The 17,554-nt window shown below is 39.3% G+C and overlaps 1 protein-coding gene across 1 annotated transcript in view; it reads right to left on the bottom strand.

Annotated features, from left to right (window-relative positions):
• The window catches only part of LRRC1 (leucine rich repeat containing 1), a 165,573-nt gene that overhangs the window by 54,108 nt on the left and 93,911 nt on the right, over positions 1-17,554 (bottom strand). The window contains exons 3-4 of the mRNA XM_049894592.1: positions 9,975-10,053; positions 6,528-6,617 (exon numbers count right to left, since the gene is read on the bottom strand). Coding sequence (XP_049750549.1) covers positions 6,528-6,617; positions 9,975-10,053 — 169 coding nt within the window. The remainder of the gene's footprint in view (positions 1-6,527; positions 6,618-9,974; positions 10,054-17,554) is intronic.

Raw genomic sequence — 17,554 nt, 5'->3', positions numbered from 1 at the left:
ACACGTAAGCAAAATTCTGCTGAAGATCATTCAAAAATGGCTACAGCAGTACATTGACAGGGAACTGCCAGAAATTCAGGACAGTTTCAGAAGAGGACGTGGAACCAGGGATATCATTGCTGATGTCAGATGGATCCTGGCTGAAAGCAGAGAACACCAGAAATATGTTTACCTGTGTCTTATTGACTATGCAAAGGCATTTGACTGTGTGGATCATAACAAGTTATGGATAACATTGTGAAGAATAGGAATTCCAGAACACTTAATTGTGCTCATGAGGAACCTTTACATAGACCAAGAGGCAGCTGTTTGGACAGAACAAGGGGATATTGATTGGTTTAAAGTCAGGAAAGGTGTGAGTCAGGGTTGTATCATTTAACCATACTTATTCAATCTGTACGCTAACCAAATAATCCGAGAAGCTGGACTATATGAAGAAGAATGGGGCATCAGGATTGGAGGAAGGCTCATTAACAACCTGCGTTATGCAGATGACACAAGCTTCCTTGCTGAAAGTGAAGAGGACTTGAAGCACTTACTGATGAAGACCAAAGACCACACCCTTCAGCATGGATTGCACCTCAACATAAAGAAAACAAAAATCCTCACAACTGGACCAATGAGTAACATCATGATAAATGGAGAAAAGATTGAAGTTGTCAAGGATTTCATTTTACTTGGATCCACAATCAATAGCCATGGAAACAAAAGTCAAGAAATCAAGAGATGCATTGCATTGGGTAATTCTGCTGCGAAGGACCTCTTTAAAGTGTTGAAGAGCAAAGATGTCACCTTGAAGACTAAGGCGTGCCTGACCCAAGCCATGGTATTTTCAATCGCATCATATGCATGTGAAAGCTGGACAATGAATAAGGAATACTGAAGAAGAACTGACGCCTTTGAATTGTGGTGTTGGGGAAGAATATTGATTATACCATGGACTGCCAAAAGAAGTACAACCAGAATGCTCCTTAGAAGCAGGGATGGCGAGACCGCGTCTTACATACTTTGGACATGTAGGAGGGATCAGTCCCTGGAGAAGGTCATCATGCTTGGCAAAGTACAGGGTCAGCGGAAAAGAGGAAGACCGTCAATGAGGTGGATTGACACAGTGGCTGCAACAATGAGCTCAAGCATAACAACGACTGTAAGTGTGGCGCAGGACTGGGCAGTGTTTCGTTCTGTTGTGCATGGGGTCACTATGAGTCGGAACTGACTCAACGGCACCTAACAACAACAACAACCCTCATAACCAATAACTAAACCCACTGCCGTTGAGTCGATTTCAACTCATAGAGACCCTATAGGACAGAGCAGAACTGCTCCATAGGGTTTCCACGGAGCGGCTGGTGGATTCAAACTGCTGACCTTTTGGTTAGCAGCCTAACTCTTAACCACTATACCACCACGGTTTCCATACCTTCATACTCCTTAATTTATTTTTAAAATATAAAGGCATACTATGCACGAGCATATTGTATACATTATAAAATACACTTAAAAATAAAATTTTAAAGACGATAAACCAAACACAAACATTTTAAAATATTTCACAAAAGATACAAAAATATTTTCCACTCCCATACGTAAGAACAATGGGATAGAAAATGCTTTATTACTTTTTGTACTCTTTTGTCTTATATTTGGTGTCTTTTAATAATTCCAAATATTAATGTTTTAATTCCTTCTGATTATGGAAAGGTGTACGTTGAAGTTTGGCTGATAAATTACCATCTTCCTTGATATCAACTGACTGTTTATGAAGACTAATCAGACGGTGTTGCATTTTTATACTTTTAACAAATAAGTTTCAAGAAAAATCTGTTGAAGATGAGTTAACTTATCACTCATTATTAAAATATCACCTTTACTTTGAAGGAGAGTCCCTGGGTGGCACGAACGGTTATGCATTCGATGATTAATCAAAACTTTGGTGGTTTGAACACACCCAGAGGTACCTTGGAAGAAAGCCCTGTGATCTGCTTCCAAAAGATCACAGCCTGAACACCTTGTGGAGCACATTTCTACTGTGAAATACATGGGGTCACCATTAATCAGAATCAACTCAACAAGAACTGGTTTGTTGTTTTTTGTTACTTTGGAGGGCTAAGTAATATACTGATGTGCTTAAAACTATCTGCCATCACAGAAAAGGCTCAGCAAATCTGGGACACTTTTATATTAGTAAAAGAAAAAAATGTGTAATTTTGCATGAGTTAGACTGTGGTTCAAGAGATTTTCGTGATCATTCCTCATCTCATTACAAAGTAGCATAAGGATTCTCCCTTTTAAAAGACTTGCTTCGGTAAATTAACCACACTGGTGATACCCTGTAGTGGAGAACATGAATGGTGCACTAAAGACACACCAATCAAGGTGACACTGTTGACCCCTCTGGCTTGTGGGATGCTCAAGAGTCTCTCCAGAGGCCTCCCCTGGACATGGCCAGTGGTCACATGTGACACAGGGCTTCAGGGCAGCAAATACTCACAAGGCATAGTTTCTTTCTGGATTTCTTAGATGAAAAAACACCTAACAGTTTCTTTCTATATGCCAATGGGTCATACTGAGCACACCCAAGTATTCATAATAGTGCACCCCAGTATTCACACTAGCAACAGCCTGTGGTTGGTGTACATTGATGCACCCATGGAAGCACTGGCAAACTCCCAGGGGCACCACAGGATACGTTAAAGTTGAGAGAAAGACAGCAATACTCAATGTCTGTTAGGCGCTACATAAACTAATAAATCAACATTAGACCATACTACATTTCTTTTGATGACATCTGTCTTTGCAAAGCTAAGTTTTCAGCAATTGCTGTGATAAAAAGCAAGTACTTTGTGAAAATCAATGTGGAGAAGGAAATGAGGCAGTGGCCTGAGAAGCCGAGCAGTGCCCACCCACATTGCATTAGTAAATAAGGATATTTACAAATAAAATAAAAACATGTTTTCTTTCAATTTATATATATTTATATATATATATATATTTTTTTTCCAAACAGCTACTAGGTTGTTAGGACATAAAAACTGAAGTTATTTGGCTCTAGCTTCTTAATAAACAGAACTGCTAAGTACTTCTAGTGGTACAGAGAAGAAGTTATAGAGCCTGTACAAGTCCTGTGAACTGACTTTCTGTGGTGATGGTAGGTGGAAAAGTAGAAAAGCACAGGACTGAAACCAGGAGAGCTGTATTCCTGTTACACTCTGCGACCAACTCCCTAAAACTCTTCAAATTTACTAAGCTTGGGCAAATCAAAAACATGATGGGACAAATGCCTGCAGGGGCCCCCAGCCCCCATGCTCTGCAAGTCTGTTTTTATTGTTGGGTGCTGTTGAATTGATTCCAATTCATAAAGACCCCAGGTGACAAAACACAACTGCCCAAAGGGGTTTTCTTGGCTGTGATCTTTACAGACGCAGATGATCAGGTCTTTCTCCCCCAGAGGTGCGGGTGGGTTCAAACCGCCAACCTTTCCGTTAGCAGCTGAGCACCTAGCCGTTGTGCCACTGGGGTCTTTTCTGCAAGTCTACTTAGGCCTAGATAAAGGATTTGGTTCTACCCTCCCCATCTGGACTCTCCTATCCATCCTGAAGGGCATCAAGATCCTTGAGAAACCCATGACTTTCCCAGTACTGCCAAGTGCTGTGCTGGATGCTGAGAGGGGGAACAGAGGGCCTGCCTTCACTGACGCTCAAAAGGCTGATGCTAACGTGGCTTGCTCATCTGACCAAAAGAAGAAGGGTTAATTTTTGGGAACACTCCACCTGAGAACCCACAAATGAAACAGGAAGGATCATCACCCAAATGGCCTGTTTCATGTCCTTTTGGAATTTTTTAGAGTATCAAACAGGATGCCTTGTTTACAAAACCATGCTACCCCTGATAGGTTGTATTGGTTCCTAAGTTCTTGGTTAACTGAATATGTTAAGTACTCTGAAGAAACCATTTGGGAATCCTTTGAGAAACTAAAGAACCTTTTCAGGGAGGAAAGCATGGTTTGTAAGTTTTAAACAATGATTTGCTTAATGTGTAGGATATTGTGCATATATAAGATTTCCTCAACAATCCTATTCCAACTGTTTCAAGTGTCTTTTCAGCACCGTCTAAGATCCCAGGGTGCCCAATCTTCTCCAACGAGGAGGAGATCGTTCTTGGGTTGATTCTTTCAAAGCCTTCTACTAACAGGGTTTTATTCTAGCTTGTACGCATAAATCAAATCCAACGAGAAGAAATCATGGAGTTTCTTGCTACAGAAAGAAAAGTAATAATAACAAGGCACAGGAAACTCCCCTTTTCTCATTCAATTTCAAAAACTGACCTAATAAGAATCAATAAATTCACTTATCTGGCCCCATATTCTTACTTCCTAGGCTACCACAAGATTTAAGCTCAAAGTAGCATTTTATTTCAGGAAGTAATCAGTAAACATAATGCTGTAATAGTCACAGAAGCTGAATAAACCTAAGGACCAAAAAAGCCACTACTCCTTTTACTGACAGAAGTACAAATACACATATCCTAAATACCAACAGAAACAGGTACAGATGTTAACAGAGAAGATGGGATAAGGAATATTGAAATTGGTTCGACAATAATTTCTAAATAACATTGTCCATTAAAACAGTGCCATGGTGGTGGGAGAAGTACTCTGATTTAACAAGAACAAATTTTCTCTCAAAGCATTAAACTTTTTTAAACAGACATGAAACAGAAAAAAAAGGGAGAGCAGGAATCTGGGGGACAGCAGGAAAGACCAGTGGGGTGGCTGCAGCCTGAGAAAGAATGATTGGGGGGGGTGGGGGTGGGGTACCGAGAGAATTATGCTCCAGAGACCCTGAGGAACAGGAGGGAGTCAGTATGAATGTTAAAAAGACTATTATATTTAAGGGTTTTTTTTTTACTAGAAATATATGAAACTTGAGACAGCCAAAGTGAAGCGCAAGTACGTGACATCTACAGTAAAACATTCTCTGCAACGGACACCCTAAACTCAGGCTTTACTGGGGGCTTCTTGCCACCCCACCCCCTGCCCCCAGAGCCTGAGCGCATAATTCTTAACCAACAATTCTACCAGCATAATGTTAAATCAGCATGCACCTCAGAAACACACCCACTTCCTGGTTGAAACAGGGGCCAATCACTTGTCTTAGTGGAAGGAGGGGAGAAAAGGTATCTGTAAAAACGCCTGAAAACCACCAGTTGTCACTGAGAGGACTCATGTGTGTCTGAGTAGAACTCTGCCCCTTAGGATTTTCAATGCCTGATTTTTTGGAAACAGGTTGCCAGGCCTTTCTTCTGAGGCATCTCTAGGTACACTCAAACCTCCAACCTTTTGGCTAGCAGCCAAGTATCTTAACTGTTTGCACCCCCAAAACAAAAAAACTCAAACCCATTGCTGTCAGGTCAGTTCCAACTGATGGCAATTCCTCTGTTACAGAGTGCAAGTGTGCTCCACAGAGTTTTCTTGGCTCTATTCTTTACGGAAGCTATCACCAGGCCTTTCTTCCACAGAGATGGGTTTAGACCTCCCACCTTCAGGTTAGTGGTCAAGCACATACCATTTGTGTCATACAGGAACCCCAAAAACTCCTAAAGGCCTCCAGAAAGCAAACTTTTGCAGAACAGATACCTGTCCGATACACTGCACTTAACTGCTTACTATGGTTCTCAAAAAACAAGTTTCTACTTTGTCTCAGAACTTAGGCAGGACAGGTAAACACAAGGGAAATCCTTTATGATGCCACGGAGCACTGGCACACCAGGTTATGCCGGCCAGGTCGGACTTTTATTTTAGGTGGTTAAGTGTGTGTGATCAGTCTGAGATGACCCTCTACAACCTGGAGGGATGGAAAAGGTTGGCTAGGATAATTCAGTTCATTCATCTGAGGGAAACTATAACAGAACATTTACTCAGTAGCATACATTTTCTTCAAAGGATTTTATTTCTTGCTGAGGCTCCAGTCCCATGACCTCTAAACCAGAAACGTGGACACGTGCCAATGCCATTCCTCTTCCAATCACACACCTGCTCTCAAAATGCCCCATTTTCACTCCCTGTTCTCAGGTCTACAGCTCTCAAACACTGGAAGGCAAAGCTGTTGATTACGTGCACATACTTTAAGCTTTCAACTGAGTTTGTTGGCTCTCCTCCCCAGCACGGTTTAAAATTACCAAGAGTGGTCATTCCATCAACTAACAGTACTTATTAACCACCTACACGACATATGCTACTTTGCTTAAGTTAAGTACTTTGGAATTTATCAGTTTAAAGAAAGCATCCAAACAAATTAGGTTTTTCACTAGTAACTCGTACCAGAATCCTTTTGAACCACTGAAATCTAGGGGCAATTGAAGGCAAAAACAGGGGAGATTATGGTATGATCTTTCTTGAGGGTGACACTGAAGGTCAGGGAAACAGCTTCCTGTGCAAAAAATAAGAGCTGTAAAAGGGAAAGAGGGTGGAGGTGACAGCATAGACGTCCTTTTGCCCTGATTATACACAGCTTCACATAAAAACTTACTTGCCAATATTTTCAGGCAGAGACTGCAGTGAGATGTCATTTACAGAAAGACATGTTAAATTCTGTAATTCAGGAAAGCTCTCTGGCAATCTAAAACAGAAAATGCTGTTAATTAAAATACATCAAAACATATGGTTTCTTCTATATTATTTCTAACTGAAATAACCTCCAGAAGTTACATTATATATGGCAAGTTTACCCATTTTCCTATATATATAAAACACTTAGAAGAAAATACAAGGACTTGGTCTATATGAGTACAGGGGTACAATAATACTTATTGATAGGGTGACTAGAAATAATTAAAGGGGAAAGACATGCAAGCTCTAAGGATAAAGAAGGAAAAATGTTGAGATTACTGAGTGTTCCGTGAAAGAAAATTATAAATCATTGCTGCAGCTAAAATGCCTAAGAGTGAAAATCCTTTCTTGATTTGCAGAAAATAAAGAGAAAATTCAGTCAGCTCAACAAGATTATAATAAAACACAGGACAAGTGCTCAATAATTTTTCTTCCTGTAACTTTTAATACCCACGGCAAAGCTATGGATTACTTAAGAGTTGATCAGTTGACAGCCAACTGCTGCTTTTCTTGATTTATTTCTTTGAATTCAATTTAAGATGCCAATCACTTGAGACAATTACATAGTTCACTGTGTTCTACACAAAAGGATTTTTTTTTTTTTACTTCCTTTAAACTACAGAAGAGCAAGATTTCAAAATAATATTACCCTATTACTTTAAAACTTACAAGGAAATATTTCTATGGTTACCAGTATTTAGGAAGGAAAAAAAAAAAAAAACTAAAAGATTTCATTGCATATAAAACAGTAAAGGTCCTTATATGCAAATATAGACAGTAGAACATATAATTGTCTTTTTTTTTTCCCCAGAGGGAGAGAGACTTCTGGCTTTAGTGACAGTCTCCAGATTAGAATCTTTCATTTCTTTTCTCTCTGTTTCTTCTTTTACAAACAAACCCTATGTTACTGTTTGCCATTTAATATAGGCAATTCCAAAATTTAAAACCAAATCCAGGCCTGCAGGATCAAAGTATTAACTGAAATGCTCATAATTATTAAAATACATCCTCAGAAAGTTTTTACAAAGTAGAAACCTCTTCCATAGCATAGCAGAGGTGAAACGCTTACCTGTAATTAAAAAGATGCAATTTATCTGTTCAGCCTAGGTTTTTTTTTTCTTTAACCAGAAAGTATACATCATTTTATAGTTTTAAAACTAGCTAAAATGCTTTTAAACATTAATAAAATGTATTTTTTTTAATGGCTGACATGCTTTTTTGTTGGCTGTTAAAATTAAGAGCCAAACTACTAAGATGTGATGGAAAAGCACAGACCTAAGGTTGGGAGAAATGAGTTCTAACCCAAGCTTGCCGCTCTCTGGCCACAAGACCTGGAAAGGTCATTAGGCTTCTTTGTTTCTTCGGCTATAAAATAAGTAAGGCCACACCAAATGATTTCTAAGGCCCCTTCAACTCACAGGTACTGTGCTTTAACTCATAAAGTAGCATACCTGCCAAAGTAAGCTGGCTTTGTTTTAAGTATTTATCAAAATAAACAGGCTAGGGTTAAAAAAAAAAAAAAATGAGTAAAGCCTCATACAATGTGTGTGTGTTCCAATCGAGAGAGTTCTGATATAATGGTAAATCTCAATGTCAGCAGACGTTAGAAAAGGAAAGTAAAGAAACAGAAAAGGAGATTAAGTAATCACTGGTTAAAAGAAAATCAAGTGTAGCATGGTGAATATTTCCCAGCTTGCCTTAAGGATGAATAGCTTAGTTCAGTTCAATAAGCATTTAGTGAGCACTTACTACATTCCAGGAATTGTGGTACGGTTGGAGGTACAACGATGAAAAATAGAGGGATGAAGGAACTTTCTCAGGCTAGCTGAGTTTAGCCAAAGTGGTCATGGAAATATAAATTTCAAGTGTTGTGACAAAAGTGCACAAAAAGCATTACGGAAGCCCAGAGGAGGGGCCGGTGGGCAGTTATCAGGAAACACTTCCTAGAGGAAGGGAATGCTGGAGTGGCATCTTAAAGGAGAGTGAGGGGGTTGTCATGGTGAGGAAGGGAGGCGGGTGACATGACTACCTACCAGCACTCTATTACAGCAGAGTGTGATGTCTGACACATTTGATAACTGAGAGCAAGGAGGGTGGATAGCTAGGTCAAGGTTAGATCAAGGAGGGCCTGGCAGGGCACACTGAGGAGCTCTAACTTTAACTTACAGGCATAAGGAGTGGGAGCTACACAAAGGTCTTAAGAAAGATGACAACTGTATAGAAGATAGTTAAGAAAGGGGGCAAGACTTGAGGACGACGATATGTTAGAAATTAGAAAGCTATTTAAACGATAGGTTAGAACTTGCTAGATTACTACTTTTTCAGTAATAGATGTTATTAATAACTTAATCACTAAAATTCAAAAGAGGAAAACCAGAAGTACTTATAAAACATATTTACTTCTTAAAAATAAACAGATATAGGAAAAACAAAACAAGACAAAACTGGGCATTCTCCAGAACTATACACCCAAACAGTTCCAGCCAATTTTGAAACGGGTAAAATGAATTTTAATTCAGTTTCAATTTGCCTAGATCCCTCCCCCCTCGCACCTGGCCCCAAAAGACTCTAGAACAGACTCGAAGGGCTGTCTTTGCACAGCCATGTGGGTAACAATTCAGTTATCCTGGCAATACAGGTGCTTGGAAGCCAGTGGTCAGTGGGCTCATAACTAAGCCAGGAGCCATAGTAGGGGCTCAGGGCACTGCCACACAGCCATGTCCGGGCAGTGAGCCGTGTCACACCAGGAAGGGCAAAGCTGGAGTCAGTAGTAAAACAGTGACAGGTGGCTTTATTAGGAAAGATGAACCCCCCAAAATCCCTACTGCTGTTGCTGAAGTAAGGAAATAATGGTGTCAATAGAGTTAAAACAGTGGTGGAGGGGTAGAGGAAAGTTGAAATGGTAAATAAATATGCTTCATTCCTGGAGCAGAAAATACTATCTCTAACTGGACTTTTCCTTGGATAACTATGGTGTAAGCTCTCTGGAGGTTTGGACTTCAGGTCTATCTCTTGCAGACCCCACAGGACAGGATTGATCAATAGGAGTCTTCTAAACTAATTCTTTATATTGCTTCAGGAATGCTTCCTATTGTACACTCCACTGTGCCTTCCCCTAGTCCTCTACAACATCACTTCAATATTTCTATCAGTAGCACTGTGAGCCTTTCACTGTCAACATCTGGTACAGTGGTGTTTATAATTAACTGCGAAAGTCAACAGTCCTTGATAAAGACAAAAATTTCCAAATGATCCATCTAAGTACTTCCAAGATGGGAAATCTGGTTGTGTTCTTGGCCTGGCGCTCAAAAAAAAGAAAAAAAATAGCCTTGGTGCTATAGAAGAGAAAGATAAGTAGAAAAGTTACCTAGTCAGTGGGTTTCCGCTGAAGTCAGCTATCTGTAGTGCTTTACAGAATGAGATGCTTTCTGGAATTTCAGGAATATCTGCGGGAGTAAAGAAAACGTCTATCATCTACCACCATTGTTAACAGCTTTCATCAACCACAGTCAGAGAGAATACTTGGAAATTACTTCTTCGATTCAAATATGGCATGGATTTACAGGTTACATTTCTACATTTATTTTATATGTGCTTTCATAATAGAAGTTGTATTTCTAATAGAAGCACATTAAAGAAAAATATATCGAAATAAAAAAAGAGACAAAAAAAATCCAAGTCCCAACATCCTATCAAAAGTCACTGATGGCATTCTGTTGTAATTTTCAATAGACTTTTTCCCTCTTATGTTTTCAAATGGTTGTTATCAGTATAAGCCATTCTAAAGCACTGGAGTTTTTTCTAATTACAAACAATTATAACAATTTGCAAAATACAAAGAAGTACAAAGAAGAAAATAAAAATCACCAACACTCCCTTCATCCAGAGATGTTTTATTTTGATGTTATTTTTTAAGTTGTCATTCATACATACACACACAACACACACAGTATGTGTGTAAATATATTTCATCCTAGGTTCACACTGATTTTTTTCAGTTTATATTAACTTACATTTTTCCATGTCATTATTTTTCCAAATATTTTGCCATTATTAATGGCAGAAAAGATCACTGCATATATTTGCAGTGATCAATTCCCTGGTATTGGAGACTTAGGTTGTTTCCAAGTTCCTGATGTTATAATTATATTTATGCCCATTTCTGATCATTTCCTTAAGCTAAATTCCCAAAAAAGCATCAACAAAGCCATTCTCTTCTCCATAGTACTTGATAAATGTGAAATTGCTTTATACCTATTTATCCTCCCAATCAGCCTAGATGAGGGGCCCATTCAAAATATCACCCCTCCTTTTTTCTTCTACATTGAAAAATGTCAATTTAGTCATAAAGTAGTCTGGCATGTTTTCTTTTTGCTTTATTTTTATTACTAATGAGGCTGAATATTTTTTCCTATGCTTACTGGCTACCAAATCTTGTGATTTGAAGATAACCAGAATTGTTATTTTAAATTCCTTTCTTTTGGTACAAAATCTGAGATTACAGATTTCCAGGCTTTAAAAGGTTAGTTCATAGCATTTAAATTCAAAAACAAATTTATTTTGGACATGTTAACACCAAGAAAAGTTAAAATAGAAAAGGCTTTCTGGTCCCATGCTGTTTCTTCCACCAATCTGACAAACTGCAAGCTGAGCCAAAACATACCTAATATTTTTATATTGGGGGTGGCGAGAAGGGAGCAATAAAAAGAAAAATGGATGCCTTGATCCAACAACCTCAAAGTAATCAGATCCTAAATGAACACTTTCAGTTCAAATTTAAACATCGAAAACATCTGAATTTGTGTTAACATTTTCATTACACTATTTTATGCCTTACACAATCATATAAGGTTGAAAAGAATCGAAACTACAATCTTAGTTTCATAAATATATTTTATGTGCATAATATTTTTATGTATATATTCCTGATATCTGATATTGTATGTTCTACAGCTTGTTCTTCAATTTTGCCTTAGTTAATCTAGTTTCTTTGTTGTTGTTAATTGCCATCAAGTCATCAGATTGTCAGTTTCACACATACACAATATTTTTATGTATATACAATGTATAAATATAATATCGTATAGAATATTTTATAGCATTTATGTATATTTTGCACATACATAATATTTTAATGCATAATATATAGACAGAGCATGCGCGCGTGTGTGTGTGAGAGAGTCAGTCAGTCCCTGGGTGGTGCTCACCTGCTAAACAAAAGGATGGAGGTTTGAGTCCACCCAGAGGTGCCTCGGAAGAAAGGCCTAATGAATTATATTCTGACACACATGCGGTCACCATGAGTCAGGATCAACTTGAAGGTAACTGATATATATATACACACACACATCTATACCCACATATGCGCGTGTGTGTGTATATATATTTATATATATACATATATATATACACATACCAAAAAACTAAACCCATCGCTATCGAGTTAATTCCTTCTTAAGGCAACCCTATAGGACAAAGGAGAACTGCCCCATATGGTTTCCAAGGAGTGGCTGGCGGACTCAAACTGCCGACCTTTTGGATAGCAGCCAAGCTCTTGATCACTGCGCCACAAGGGCTCCATATATATATCCACGACCATCTAAATTACTACAATACCTACTTAAATGGTCTCTCCGTACATTCAATTTGTCCTCCATCCTCAAGGTGGATCACGACCTTTCTTGAAAAGTAGCTGTCACTATTTTAAGGCCTCTATTTTTTTTTATTGCAATGGAGGAAGACTGGAATAAGGGACGTCTCAGGTTTCTTTAAAGTGTGCGTGCATTTAGAAACTTCCGGGGGTATTTCCTTTCCTGGAGGACTGTGGGTAGACAGCATTTTTTGTCTATGATAACTGCTCCTTGTGCACAACACAATAATTATTTTTCAATAAATTAATTATTCACTGGCATTTCTTTTTGTTCTCTATAAGTAGTCTCTCTTCTCCTCTTGGATTCAAGGCATATTTGAAGTTATAATACTAAGTTCTCTCCAGTGAAAATGGCATGTAATGCTAAATAAAACCAAACTGAAGTCTTACTGATTTTTGTGGCTATTCTCTAAGATTATCTAATTCAAGTTGGTGACATGCAGAAATAGAAAGTTTAGGAAGAGTAAAAATAATTAAGGAAAGCAAAGTATTACCTCTATCTATTAACTGTCTCTTCAAAAAATTGCAAAGAAGAATATTTTAAACCTCAGGATACATTGGACATATTACATGGAGAGTCAGTAAATTGAGATTTTATCATTAAAAATGGGGTAAGAGCTACTTAAGTAATCATCTAACCTTATTGCATTAGCATTGCTATCTCTACAGTAAGGTGACTGTGTTGGCTTAATGAGTACAAGGTGCTAACAAGGTCAGGGTCCTGGACTGGGTCCAAGCACAGTCCAGTTCTTTCCCCTGACTCCGCCTCACTGCACTCAGATGGCCCTTTCGCTTAAAACTTGTGACTACACAACAGCAACAGCAGCTGACTACACAACGGTAACAGTGGCTGAATTTCACTGAGCGCAACGCTGAGTCAGGCATAACGCTAAGCACTTTGCACAAGTGAATTCATTTAAATCTCCATAACAATTCTAAGGAATGTGCTAATATCATTCCCATTCTCTGAATGACTAAATTGAGGCACCTAAACAGTAAAGACCTGCTCGAGTTTACACAACTAGTAAGTGGAAGAGCCAGGATCTGAACCCAGGCCGTCTCACTCCAGAGCCCGCAATCTTCACTGCAATGCTATTATGCCTTAAAAGAATGAGTGAGGTCAACAGAAACCCTAAAACTCAACACAAGTCCCCACTGCTGTATGCCAATAACATGTGCCACTTGTAAACGCCAATGATCACGCTGTTGCAGAATCTTCAGCAGCTTGATATAAGGGAGCCAAGGAGGGACTGATCTGATTTTTTTTTCTTTACTTCTTCTAATCAAACAAAGCCACAATAAAGTTCACTTTCAAAATACGTAATCAAAATGCCAAAGTAACAAAAAGGAAACCTTGTAATGAGAGTTCTAATTCTATTCAATCCTGTGGTATGGTTAATCTTTATCAACTTTTATATATTATGACATAGCATTAAAATTAAGAACAGTATTTGATTGCAGTTGTTGTGCTGCCTTGCGTCAGCCCGCAACTCACAGTGACCCCATGCACAATGGAGGGAAACACTATCCAGTCCTCCATCATCCCCAGGATTGTTTTTGTTGTGGACTGGAACGTTGGGATCCACAGAATTTTCACTACTGATTTTCAGAAGTAGATCACGAGGCCTTTCTTCCCAGTCTTAGTCTGGAACGTAGTCTAGAAGCCCCGTTGAAATCCATTCAGCATTATAGCAACATGCAAGCCCCCTTTGCCAGACGGGTGGTAGCTACATGTAAGGTGCACTGGCCAGGAATCAAAATGAGTTTCCAGCATGGAAGGCGAGACTTCTGTCACTGAACCACCAATGCCCTCTAGTATTTGATTAAAGTACATAATATTAGAATGTTTCATAGTTATCCCTTGCTTAATGTAACTCCTCCAAGGCAAGAAGAATGCAATAAGCACTACTGACAAAAAGGCAATATGGTGTCATAAAATTTCAATTAAATCTTCCACAAATTCCCCCAAATAGGTTGGGTATCCTATCATGCCCAATACTTCTCCTTTGAAGCACTTTGCTCAAAGGTGGTTATCTACAAAAAAATTACTCAATATTTGGCTTCCTAATTTTTTTTTTAATTAGATGTATTTTCCACTAGTCAGGCCTATATTGTCCCTATGTCCCAAGGATTTACCACCATGCCAGCCCTTAGTAGGTACTCAGCTATACTTAATGGCTGACCACACTGGGTCGGGAATCAGTAGGCAGATTCTACCGCCAGCATCCTCACTTCATATATGTAGGCCTCAACCACTCTGAGCCTCTGTTTCCTTATAAAAGGGATTTCAGAATCTCTGCCCCACCTACCTCACAGGGCTGTTGAGAAGTAAAATGAGGTAACAAATGATAACTTTGTAAAGTACACAAACATAAAGGGGCTAAAAGAGGGGAGAAGGCGGCAACCCCCCAAAATGGCACAGACTAGTTTTGTTAAATGTGGGTCACTTTTTGTATTAATTGGTGGGTCCCGGGGCATATGTGTTCTTGCCTCCCTCCTATCCCCAACAAAAACAATCAAATACTATTCTTAATTTTAATACTATGTCATAATCAAAAAAGCTGATAAAGATTAACCACACCACAGAATTAAATACAATTAGAACTTTCGTTTTAAAATTTCCTTTTTTAACTTTGGCCTTTTCATTACATATTTTGAAAGTGAATTTTCAGACAACAGGGAAAAAATATCAAGCACTCTGTCAATGTAGAAATAATGAAGTCTTTAAATAAATATCTGGTTATCAGTATCCACTCTTAGACAAAGAAATGCATAACTGTATAAGAAGTCTGGAATTTGAAGACAGTCCCTCGATGCCACATCATGGATGTTAAACCAAATCAGAGACAAACAAAAAAATAATGTAGTAAAAACAGACATTACCATCACAAAGAAAGACACCCCGGGAACTGTACTGCAAAGAGGTCCAGGGACTAAGACAACCCTAAGAGGAATCCAGCAATTCACAGGTCTGCACATGGACATTAAAAAAAGAAAAACCTGTTGCTGGCGAATCGGTATGACTCATGGAAACCCCATGTGTTACAGAGTAGAATTGCTCCATAGGGTCTTCTTGGCGGTGATCTTTACAGACACAAATCACCAGGCCTTACTTTGGCAGTGCTGTTGGGTAGGTTCAAACCATTAACCTTTAGGTTTGTAGTAAAAACAATTTGGGCAAACTGTTTGCTCAACCCAGAGGCCTACATGGACATCAGCGACAGCGACTGCTAAATTTCACTAAACTCTGCCATCAACATTCGATAAGTCACCTTGAGACTTACTCAAAATGAACAATTTCCCTGTTAGAGTTTGATTATATTGATGTTTCTGGTCTAGAGAGAAAGTGTGTAAGACATGGCCTATAGGCAAGCCTGCTTATATTTTCCTTCTCATGGAAACTATCAACATTTATATTGAACGCCTTCAACATTTAACAATGCTAAAATGCTGTGGGTGATGCAAGAGCAAAATACCAGATTATAAGGAATTTGACCTTCCTTTTTTTTCTATCCAATATTCTCCCCTCCTATGAGGAGGAGAGAAATGAACTTAGTGGATTGATATTCTTGCTCACACTCTGAATTCTCAAAATGCTAGAGCAATTCCTGGCAAAAAAAAAAAAAGTGTCTGATGGCTCACCCTGGTCAACACTGAGCTGGTGTTGATGCTACAGCTGGCCACCTAGGTATCAAAATTATACACACACACACACACACACACACACACAACTACCTCCTTTCAACCATATAGACACTTCGATTTTATTAGCACAATACTTCCACTTTAGGTGAAGACTTGAAAATGCCACCCAACTATCTGTTGTTCACAACAGGCTCCTTTGAAATCAGTCACCTGACAGCTGTTGTCACTGTCACCTTAGACACAAGTGGTAGGTCCTAGGCACTGGGGGAATGACGGAGTCAGACTCAAGGTCAGGTGGAGTGGCTAGTATGGCTATGAAAAGTGGAGCTATTGCCCTCCAAGCCCTACTATACCACCTTTACTGTGTGACCAGCTGACAATCGCTGAGGTCTTATTATGTACCAGGTGTTGTGGCCAGCACTTTGCACATATCATCTCTAATCCTTACAACAATTACTGAGATAGGCAGTAGTATCCCCATTTAGCAGACTCAGAAGCAGGCTCACAAACATTAGACAAATTGTCCAAGGTCACTCTGCTGGCACATGCAGAGCAAGGATATGAAATTCCAGTCGCTTGCCTCACAGCCACAGAAGACTGTGGAACTAGTAGTTCAGGATCTGGAGAGTCAGATTCAATCAGCTGGAGGAGGAGCCCCTGGGTGGAGCAAATGGTTAAGTGTTCTACTACAGGCTGAAACGCTGGTGGTTTGAACCCACCCAGAGGTGCCCTGCAAAACAGGCCTGGCAATCTGCTTCTGAAAGGTCACAGCCTTGAAAACCCTATGGAGCAGTTCTACTCTGCACATATGGGGTGGCCATGAGTCAGAATCCACTGGAAGGCAACTAGTAATAACAATGAGAACAGCTTCAATCAGATGGAGGCATAATGGAATTAGAGACGCCAGAGAAAATGCAGATGAATAGACAGGGAGTTAGGAACATGGGCCTGAGGTTCGGAGATACCACTTGGGAGACATTTTACAGAGATGATGACAGATGCGCAGTCTGAGAGAGAGAAGGTGAGAGAGGATGCAAGAGTACCTGTGGTTATGGGGCATGAGGCACCAGCAGAGGAGGAGATGGAATAGCGGGAGCAAGAAGAGATCCGTGAGGGCAGAATGACAGAAGTCAAGAGAGCAAAGAGTTTCACCCAGAGGATTGGTCAATGCAGGCAACTCAACAATTAAGAAAGAGGTGGGCTTGGCTTTGGGAATTTGCTATCATCTTTGAGAGGACATGAGCAGAGTGGTTTGAGAGAAAGCTAAACCACAAAGGTTGAGAAGTCAGTGGAAAAGGGGTAGAGGAAGCGAGTGTAAAACAGTAGCTGACAAATTCCAGTCAGAAACAAAGTATTTACAGTTGAAGAAATGAGAAGAATGTGATAAGGTTTTCTTATCATGAAGCCAAACTTATTTATTTAAAAGGACTGTTGTTTAACTTGAGATTATATCCTGATTATGGGTTGAAATCTCTTGTCTCTTACTGGATGATAGTGATGGCTTTTCTTATCAAAATGAAAACTTGGCAATGCTGGGTTAGAATCCATTTTAAAGAATCATACTACTCCATTAAATCTAAAATCTAATCTGAGAACCTGAGATTAGAGTGTGCCATCAAAAGGAAGGGGAAAGGGGACTTATAGCTTGAGTA

This window comes from Elephas maximus, chromosome 1 (genome assembly GCF_024166365.1).
Source record: "Elephas maximus indicus isolate mEleMax1 chromosome 1, mEleMax1 primary haplotype, whole genome shotgun sequence".
Classification (NCBI taxonomy): Eukaryota; Metazoa; Chordata; class Mammalia; order Proboscidea; family Elephantidae; genus Elephas; species Elephas maximus.
This window is presented reverse-complemented; position numbering and strand designations above follow the sequence as displayed.